The sequence below is a fragment of the Thunnus thynnus genome, chromosome 16, assembly GCF_963924715.1.
Source record: "Thunnus thynnus chromosome 16, fThuThy2.1, whole genome shotgun sequence".
In the NCBI taxonomy this organism is placed as follows: Eukaryota; Metazoa; Chordata; class Actinopteri; order Scombriformes; family Scombridae; genus Thunnus; species Thunnus thynnus.
This window is the reverse complement of record NC_089532.1, coordinates 1,241,233-1,251,889: the sequence shown is the minus strand read 5'-3', so window position 1 is coordinate 1,251,889 and position 10,657 is coordinate 1,241,233. Positions and strand designations below refer to the sequence as shown.

At 42.7% G+C, this 10,657-nt stretch overlaps 1 protein-coding gene across 1 annotated transcript in view; it reads right to left on the bottom strand.

The window, feature by feature from the left end:
- hectd1 (HECT domain containing 1) overlaps positions 1 to 10,657 on the bottom strand; it is a 42,480-nt gene that overhangs the window by 14,692 nt on the left and 17,131 nt on the right. Inside the window, 13 exon segments of the mRNA XM_067614778.1 lie at positions 2,747 to 2,847; positions 3,097 to 3,229; positions 3,970 to 4,218; positions 4,340 to 4,506; positions 4,697 to 4,807; positions 5,192 to 5,404; positions 5,600 to 5,739; positions 6,004 to 6,138; positions 6,262 to 6,367; positions 7,563 to 7,657; positions 7,795 to 7,941; positions 9,528 to 9,739; positions 10,384 to 10,647. Coding sequence (XP_067470879.1) covers positions 2,747 to 2,847; positions 3,097 to 3,229; positions 3,970 to 4,218; positions 4,340 to 4,506; positions 4,697 to 4,807; positions 5,192 to 5,404; positions 5,600 to 5,739; positions 6,004 to 6,138; positions 6,262 to 6,367; positions 7,563 to 7,657; positions 7,795 to 7,941; positions 9,528 to 9,739; positions 10,384 to 10,647 — 2,073 coding nt within the window.

The following is a 10,657-nucleotide window of genomic DNA, read 5'->3' as shown; positions in this document are numbered from 1 at the left end:
GGAGAGAGAAAGAAAGAGAGGGGAGAGAGAGAGAGGGAGAGAGAGACAGAGATAGACAGAAAGAGAGACAGACAGAGAGAAAGAGACAGACAGAGAGAGAGAGAGAGAGACAGAGACAGACAGAAAGAGACAGACAGAGAGAGAGAGAGAGAGAGAGAGAGAGAGGAGAGAGAGAGAGAGAAGAGAGAGAGAGAGAGAGAGAGAGGAGAGAGAGAGAGAGAGAGAGAGAGAGAGAGAGAGAGAGAGAGAGAGAGAAAGAGAGAGAGACAGAGAGAGAGAGAGAGAGAGAGATAGACAGAAAGAGAGAGAGACAGAGAGAGAGAGAGAGAGACAGAGACAGACAGAAAGAGAGAGAGAGACAGATAGAGAGACAGAGAGGAGAAAGAGAGAGAGAGATAGAGAGAGACAGAGAGAGACAGAGAGAGAGAGAGAGAGTGGTAGAGGGAGGTAGACAGACAGCAGAGAAGCAGCTTACAGTCAGAGCAGCTCCACACTGCTCCACACTGGACCAGATCACAGCAGAAGACTTTGTTTGTGTGAAATGTCCCTTTAAAGTCACAATGAAACGTGAACCATGAGCTTGTTTTCAAATGTCTTACTGTTATAAACACAATAATATTATAAAGTGGACGTATTGTAGAGAGGTGGTGTTTCACAACTATGGCTGTTCATTCCTGCTCAGGTTAGTTAAAGGAATAGTTTCACATCTTGAGAAACAAACGGTCACTTTCTGGAGTTGAGTTGATAGTTTCTAGTTTTCAGCCAGCCTGCTTCTGGTTAACTGTTATAAAATCTACTAACCAGCAGCTCACTAGTTAACACTTTATCACTTATTTAGTTCATACAAAGTCTAAAAATTAGGGATGCACAATATTATCAGCACGTCATCGGTATCGGCTGAAATGAAATATCGGCATCAGCGAATTCTGCCAATTATGAGAGGCTGATATGTCGCCAGTCTTCCTCAGTTCTTCCTTCATGTATTGTCTTTCTTGATCATATTTAGTATAATCTATGCTTGCATGCATAATAGTCTCCTCAGCCAGCTGGAGAAAAATATGCGCATATCTCTGTATCGGCATCAATCGGCCACAATGAGTTGGAAATATCGGATATCGGCAAAAAAATCCAATATCATGCATCCCTACTAAAAATCAACAATTTGTTATGTACCAGACTCTATTTTGCTTTGAGGCAACCAGTGGAGCCTTCAGGTAGTCACTGCTCCCAGTCTGGCACATAAACCTCCAGGTGTCAGGTGATAAATCTAGTAGTCATTGTTAAAATAAATTAAAATGACTGAAGCTTTCAAAGCCAGAAGCTTATATTCTTGCTTGTGCCTTTAACTCTTCATACGCTGCCCAAACAAGGAAGTATCACTCTGCTGCTGTTTCACTGTGACTTTAAAGAACAACACATTCGCTGCTGTCAGTTCTTAATCCTCTTAACTTGGTCCAGGTGGAGCGATGAGAGAGAAAAATATGAACACAGTCACAGAAAATGACAATCAAAGCAAAAAGTAGAAAGATATTTCTGGCAAATGCAAAGCGTCAAAGCCACACAAAGAAAGAAATTTAAACTCAGAAACAACAGTAACGATCATCCTGGTTCATGATTCATAAATGATAAAAAATAAATCAACGGAGCTGCTGGTGGCGGCGTCTCCACGTACTCAGCTCACTGATCTGAATAAAAAAAAAAACCCACAGAAACACCAGGAGGAGCAGGAGGCGGAGAGGAGGAGGAGGAGGAGGAGGAGGAGGAGGAAAGAGAGGAAGAGGAAGGAGAGGAAGAGCGGTGCATCTGTTTTATGTTTCTCTGTCGAGGTGAGCTGCTGAAGTCGGGATCAGACGATGTCAGATGTTCACTGTGTCAGATTAGATGATTATAAAGTGTTTCCATTCACCTGCTTTTAAACAGTTTTAATTTGTGGAGACACTGAAATATTTAAGGTTGTTTTTACTCGTCTGAAGCGTTTACGTTGGTGTCTGGATGAACAGAAAATAGAAAAACAGCCGTACTGAGTGTTCACACTGAACATGAAGCTAATATCAGACATGGTGTGATGGCGGCGTGAATTCAACCGGGCAGCAGCGCAAACTGACGCTAACGTGCGTCCCTGCGACTAATCTTTGCTCTTATCTCAGGGTTTTATGACTGTACTTCATGATCGTACAGAAACGAGAGGAAAGAGGAAACAGACTGGAGGGAAATAACAGAAAGAACCGGAGTCTCTGCTGAGTTCAGTCAGAAGCTGAACTGAACGTCCGTTGCTAGCTAGCTCACAGCTACCGTACAGGCGGTATTTTGATTTGGTAAAAAAAACAAAAAAAACAACACAAATGGCCCTGCAGTAAAACAATTAACTTAATTAGTGAGTAAATGATTTCAAGCACATGAATCATGTGACTTAAACGTCACTGAAGAGATGAAAACAGTGTTTTTATAACGTGCTGGCGACATGCAGTCGTAACCAAGAACCATCACTTTCAGATTTTCCCGGTTTCTCCTTTTTCTGCAGCAGCGTTCACCTGTTCCTGCCGTAGTTTAGTCCACAGCGCCCTCTACAGTGTCCGAGAACAGCGTCACCAGAGCGTGACTCATACAACATGCACGAGATGTTCATGATGATCATTATTTATAAAGAAGAACTGGAACATTTATTATATAATTGCTGGTTTGTACAGATGTTACTCTGCGTCTTCAGCACAGACACAAAACTGGAACAGAAACATTGATATCCAACCTCTGACATCACAGGGGTCAAAGGTCATGTGTAGGAGAGTGAAGGGGTTATTAAAGTGGTTAACGGAGGATCGTCCTGTCAGGAACCTGCTGACTTCAAACCTGTTTCACACAATGACACCAACAACAGTGTGAGCAGATATTTGAACCAGCAGATTGTTAAACTGCATCTGAAGAACTTAAACTAGTTTTCATGACTCATCTTTGCTGTGACACTTCATGTTTGATCAAATTAAATAAAAATATATTAGGGATGCACGATATTATCAGCACGTCATCGGCCGATAAAAGCTCTAAAATGAAATATCAGCATCAGTGAATTCTGCCGATTATAAGAGGCTGATATGTCGCCTGACTGTGATTCCTTCAGTGGACTGTTTCACCCTGACGGTCCGGCTGCTTCTTCCCACTTTAACCTGGATAACAAACCAGGTTAAAGTGGGAAGCAGCAGCTGGTCTGACGGGCGGCTGAGTGAAGTGCAGCCTGCGGAGGAAACACCGGGACCGTCAGGGTGACACAGTCTACGGAGGTGCTGCTGTGTTCGGCTGCACAGATAGGAAACACCTCGGCTGACAGGATGTACCACTCTGTTTGGAAAAAACAACTTCTTCTTTTTGGTTTATTCCGGCAGTTGGTAACCAGCGTATTAGGTGCATTACCGCCACCTTCTGGTCCGGAGTGTGGACCAGAGATTAAATCCTACACATTAATCCTGTCTGTCTAATAAACTCAATGAAAACTCTACTGCTGCTCCCACTTGGCAGCTTCATTAAAGTTTTAATGCAGAGCTCCTGAACTCCAGTCTTCCTCAGTTCTTCCTTCATATATTGTCTTTCTTGATCATTAGTATAATCTATGCTTGCATGTATAATAGTCTCCTCAGCCAGCTGGAGAAAAATATGCACATATATCTGTATCAGCATCAATCGGCCACAATGAGTTGGAAATATCGGCAAAAAATCCAATATCATGCATCCCTAAAATAAATAAATAAATAAATAAATTCAACTTGAGGTGGAAGAATCAATTTTAAATTCAGTTCTTCAATATTTTCTGCGACTTCAGCATCTTTAGTTCATGTCAAGAATTCTTGAAACAAGAAAAATACAAATCACAAATTCAAAAACATGCTGGCACAAATATCTGCCCACGACTGACTCCGAGTACAGAAACAGGAAGCTGGACTTGTGTTAACGAAAGAAGAAAAAGTATTAGACATTAAATACAACAACAGGTGAACTGTCTGGTCAGGTGGATCATAACACACATGTTGGATTTTTTCAGGGACGTCTTACCGTTGTGAGCCTCTCCGGTGACGGTGCCCTCGCCGGCCGGGTTGCCGTCCTGGTCGCGCCACTTCCAGTCGATGCCGCGGACGACCCGCGCCCCCGGGACGATGTACTTCATCACCTGGGAACGAAACAGGCGGCGCTGGCGACGAAGGTTCGCCTCCGCCTCCTTCACAGCTTTACCTGTGAGAGAGAGAGAGGCAGGTTTACATCCAACAGTCGCTGAGACTAAATGAACAAAACATCAGTCAGAGGAGCACGTAGCCTTGCTCATCGTTTTAACGACCACAGACGGCGTCCTCACCCAGCTGGTCCTCGCAGACGGCGGTGACGGTGCCGTACAGCTCGAGGCCGGACAGAGACAGGTAGTGAGTCTGACCGCTGGCGTTCTTCCCCATCTGTTTGATCCTGATGTGTCTCCAACCCTGCTTCTCCTCTTTGGACGGGTCCAGAGGCCACGTGGCCGTCGACCTGACAGAAACACACACACACACACACACCACTGAACATCTGTACACGATCAACGATCAACATCTGCAGTCCTAGACTCTGCTGCCTTCAAGTCTCGTCTCATTTTCTGTAAATATGAGCTTTAACAATTAACAATGAAGTGATTGATTGATAAGTTTGACTCATCGGATCAGCGTCAGCCGTGTCGTACCCCGGTTCATTGAGGCTGCAGTCGTCCACGTGGGTGTAAAGAGTCGTCCAGTTCTGACCGTCCTTCGACACCTGAAACACCCAGTTCCTCAACGCAGAGCGGCCATAACCCCTGCAGGAGGAGGAAGAGGAGGAGAGGAGGAAGAAGAAGAGGAGGAGGAAAATAAAACATGTTTATTACCCTGTGTTTTTTTCAGATCGTTTTCGTTTTATTACCTGGCATGTCTCAGGGTGTGTGTTTGTTTCGTTATCTGGCGTGTCTCAGGGTGTGCGTTTGTTTCGTTATCTGGCGTGTCTCAGGGTGTGCGTTTGTTTCGTTATCTGGCATGTCTCAGGGTGTGTGTTTGTTTTATTACCTGGCGTGTCTCAGGGTGTGTGTTTGTTTTATTACCTAGCGTGTCTCAGGGTGTGCGTTTGTTTTATTACCTGGCGTGTCTCAGGGTGTGTGTTTGTTTTATTACCTGGCGTGTCTCAGGGTGTGTGTTTGTTTTATTACCTGGCGTGTCTCAGGGTGTACGCTGAGGGGATGACCCAGAGGCCGAGATCGATGGCGAACCAGGCGTTCTTGTCATCGTTGGTGTGGCAGTTGAGGGCGGAGCTATCCCGACTCAGGATGTCCTCCAAACGCCCATAAGGGAGGTTACGCCCCTCTGATGATGTCACCACCACCAGGCCGTAGGCGGCGGGATTTACCCACTCATAGGCCGTCCTGAAGGGAACAGAAATGAATTTCAGACCAAACTTCAATTCAACTCTATTATCAAACGGAGCAAACGCTGCTCCGGTCACATGGAGCAGCTCCTCAGTTTAACACACATTTCATCTTCCGAAGGTACTTTTTGAAACAGAAAGTCCATTTTAAACTGTATTGAAAAGGGTTCAAATAAAGCTTCGCTGTTCTTACTTGGCGTTGGTTCCGACCCAGTATATGATGCCGTTCTCGTCGAAGTCGTGTTGGTGTCTGAAGGTGAAGGTCTGTCCTTCCCTCAGCTTCCTCACAAAGACAAAAGAGGAGCGCTCGAAGTCGTACCACTGCTTCGCCACCTGGAGGACAAACAGGATTGTAGTTACACATTCTGTCTGTAAAGCAGAAATATTTGCTGATTTAAGGCTCTCAGATATGAGAACTTGTTGCTTTTCTTGCTCTTACATTACTGTAAATGTGATAGTTTAATGATGTAACCTTGGAATCCAGGACATCGTGTTGCAGTTTTCTGGTGTTTTAAAGACCAAGTGACTCCTAGATAATCAAAATAATTGTCCGTTGCAGCCTTTGAGTCGTGTGTGTGTTACTAAGTGCGTCCTCACCATCTTCAGCAGGTACTGCTCCAGAGACTCCACAGTCGCCAGCGGCTCCATCTTCAACATGCGACCCGTCCGGTCGATCAGAGCCGTCTCACCTGGCGCTCGCTCCAGACGGAACCGCAACCTCCTGGTCAAGATCTGAAACACACAAACACACACACAGTCCATTAAGACTAAGATACTGACGCCAAACAACTCCACGTCTACACTAAAATATATAATAATATAACAAACTCCAGCAGTGAACTGAGACAGACTCACCTGCAGGTTGTATGAGGAGCCTGGAGTGTCGTACAGGTGCAGAGGTAGACGTTCTATTGACTCCAGCACAGCTATCAGTTTACGGATTAAGGCAACAGCTGGTCGGCTGCACAAACAACAAACATGGAGGACGTCAGTTTGACCTCCTTATTTATAGAAACGTTTAACAACAACAACATGTTTGTTAGTTGGGATTTAATAATTACGACACCAAGAAGTCTGACAGGAGCTGTTCAGTCTTCAGACCTTCATCAGTTTTGTTTTAACTTGTATGTAAATTAGAGGAACAGTGAAAGGTTTTCATTGGAGGGAGGTTTACTGATTTACTGACATCAATATAGTGTCAATTTAGACAAAAGCCACTGTTAATAATAATAAAGAGTCAATAACTACTAATAATCTGTTTAACAATTACTAATTCACTGGTGAATATGTAAATTGCCAAAAGTGTAAAATGCACTTCAGAAGAGATCAAAATATGATGTAAAGATGTCGGATCAGCAGCCAAAAACAAACTATTCAGCTCATATTGTAGAGCTGCGATTAGTTGATTAATCGATCGACAGAATTTATCATTTAAGTCAATTTTCAAGTTTCAGGTTCTTAAATGTGATGATTTACTGATTTTCCTCGTAATAAATAAAATATATTTGGATTTAAACTGGAAAATAACGGCTGGTTGCAACCAGTTCAGTAAAAGGTATCAAAGTTTTATTTACTGTCAAAGTTATATTAGATTAATTCAACTAATCAATAATCTGATTATTCTGATTAAAGTTACTGAACATCATGAAGTCAGGATGAAAGTTATTATAGTTAAATAAAACTTAAAAACCAGATGAGAAAAAACGTTCTAAATAACCGAAATAAACATAAAAACTAGACTTAAACTAACTGAAACAATATTGTGAGCTTACAAAACTAAAATAAAATAAAAATATACAGAAAATGTCTTTAGTTTCAGTCTTTGTCCATTTGGATGTTTATTGAGACTGTTTACATGTCTGTGAGTCTTCACAAAGTTGTGTTTGTATTGTAATAATTATTATGAACTTCTGAAGTCTTGCCCTGATAAATTCCCTTCATATTATAATAAAAAACTGAAACTAATAAAAACTAAACTGAAACATGCAAACGCAGTCTGGAAACTACCTGAAACTAGACTGAACTCAAATTAAAACTAAATAAAAACTTATGAAAAATACAAAACTATAATAATAATAATAATAATAACAATAATAATAATAGTGTCCAGAATGATCTTCAGACTGACAGATTAAAGGTGTGAACACGTTCGTTACCTTTCATCGTCTTCATTCTCGCTGAAAGCCGCCTTAAAGACATTGATCCTCTCCATTAAAGGCTTACAATCGTGTTTCAGGTCCAGCTCCACACTCTGCACACAAACACACAAACACACGGTGACTGTCAGCATCTTTATGGGCTGTCAGACGATGATGATGATGATGATGATGATGATGATGATGATGATGATGATGAAGATGATGATGACGGTTTTAAAACACCACTCACATTGTTGAGGACAGTGAAGAGCGCCTGGACCAGGCCACTGCTACACATCTCGTACGGAGAGATCGTGTTTTCATCCTTCAGAACTACAATCAGGTTCTCCAGAGCCGTCTTCATCAGGTCCCTCCACGTGTTCTCACCTTCAATACACTGTCACAAAAAATACACAAAAATACAGAAAATTATAACCAGTCTCAGTGAAAGGCAGCTTTTCAGTGTGGAGGAGGTGTTCATGTGCCGTTCATTGAGATCCGATGGTTCAGACCACGTTCGGAGGTGGTCTGAGCTTCATGTGACCACATTCATTTAGCAGCGATGCATCCTGGGCCACACTGAGGGACCGCCTACTCCACTGACGTCCTCTATTTTCCTGCAGACTAGACACACGACCCTCCGTCCAAAGCTGTTCAACTGGTTTGATAATAACAGGATAAACTAATTATTTTGTTTTTCATGTGAATTAAAAACGTAATCCACCTCCCGTTTTTTCCTGTTTTTCTTCTGACCGGTTTTCTTCTTCAAATCCACAGTTAGAATAGAAATTAAATCATTAATTTTTCACTTGTCTGTCTAAAAAAAATATTTCAGAAGCTAAATGTTGCTGGATGGTTTCCTCTGTCCTGTCAAGTTGATAACGATAGATAAATGTATATATATCCTGAATATTTATCCTGTTATCAAACAAGTTGAACAGCTTTGGACACAGCGGACCCCGGTCTGATCCGGTCCGGTCCAGTCCGGTCCGGTCCTACCGCCGGTTAATAACAGCCAATTTGGTCTTTGAAAACGGAAATGACGTCCGTGTTTATTTGCATATAGAGCGAGGAAGAGAGATCCGATCACATGTGGTCACTCAGGACGCATGTGGAGACGCGTGTTAATACCAGGTGCAAACAGGGCCTGAGATCCGATCCTTCAGACCACATTCGGAGGTGATCTGGGCTGCATGTGGATGTCCTGAGCCACACACACTCCTAATCCACTGACAGCCAGTACACTCTCACTTTTTTTTTTTTTTTTTCCAATTCTGCTCCCAAACTCTGGAACGCCTTACCTAAAGACAGAGAAGCAGTCTCTGTTGAAAGCTTTAAACGGCACTTAAAAACATATTTTTAACCTTCTATAGTATGAGTTTTACACCGTATCATACACTAAAACATTTTAATCCATTTAAATGGCATTTGTAGCTGTGTCTCCTCTGTTTTAATGTATCTCTCATTTCTCTTGTTTGCCTCCTTTTATTCTTCCTGTTAATGTTCTCAATTATTTATTTATTTATCTATTTTTTTGTTATTATCTTTTTAATGTGAAGCACTTTAAGCTGCATTTTGTATGAAAGATGCTATACAAATAAAGTTTATTATTATTATTTGTGCGCCAACGGCATCATATTAAAGTGCAAAACAACAAGAAGCCACAACGACAACAGGCAACATGGACTCTACACGCGAAACGCCGTCTGATTCCTGCTTGGAGCTGACGAGTGTTGATTTTTACAAACTTCCTCTTCTTTTAATATCAGGCAGACTAGTCACAGGAAGTGCACTGCTGCCTACCACCAGTTCAAAACAACAACAACAACAACAACAACACATTTGGTCTTTGCGAGCCGAAATAATGCACGTCTTTATTTGCATTTAGAGCGAGGAAGTGAGATCTGATCACAAGTGAATCACTGGAGACGTGTGAACTGAACATGTGTGAACAGTGTGTGTGTGTGTGTGTGTGTGTGTTACCTGTCTGTTGGTGTGCAGCTCCCAGGCCGACTCCAGCTGTGTGGAGATGTTCCTCAGCGTGACCACCACTCCTCTGGGCATGCTCTCCACAGCTTTGAAGTGGTCGTCGTACAGCTCCCTCGCCATGCTCTTCACCTTCTGCTTCGTCTTCTCCAGCTTCGACTTCAGCTTCCTGCCTCGCTTCCCCGTCCAGCCCGTTACGAACTCAGAGCCTGTAAGCAGGAAAACATAAACATGTTCATGTGTACGATGAAACAAATCCACAGACTGTTTTCTAAAAGCACTTCAACTTCAAAGGTCAGTTCAAATTCATTCCACTGTTAAAACTCAGCTGTTTATTTTTGTCTTTTCGAAACCTAATAAAGCTTAAATTATGTAGGCGTCTCTTCCAATCAACTTCTATGACTTTATGTAATATTTCTACACACAGAAACTATTTTGTACATTAAAAACTATGGATGTTCTGGTCCTGATCCCTTAAACATCTGATCTTAAGCAGCAGAAGATCTGCAGTGTGGATTAAATATAAATCCGACACATCAGAATAAAAACTGCAGCTTCCTGACTTTGATGCACATTTTTCAGGAGCTACTTTATCCAAACACTGAAGGTTCTGGTGTCAAACTATCTACTGATCAGTGTAAATGATGAATGATGAAAGTGATAAATCCTCTAGACAGAAGACGTCTCACTCTGATCCTTACAGAGTGAAGTTCCTTCAGAGTTAAGAGTCGGAGGTCAGTGATTGTGTGTATTTTACTGACATCAGTCACTTGCACCAATGTGTCCAAATAATTTTACACAATCACACTTAAATATTCACTCTGATATACGAGTGAAATGTGGTCGAACTCACCAAGCGACGTCTCTGCGGTGAACGAGTGTTTGGTTCCTCTGTTGGACTCGAAGACGAATCCGGGCAGGTCCTCCTTCAGGATGGTGGCCTGCTGGCCGTCCGAGTTGTGGATGGCGATCTCTCCGTCCTTCAGGCACGTCAGAGACCAGTTCCCCACCGTCAGCTTGGTGGGACCCACGCTGGACAGGATGGGCTGACTGGCCGTTACTGGTTTCACCTGACTCCTCGCTCGCTGCAGCTTCTCCAGGAACTCACTGCGAGACTCTGCAGGGGG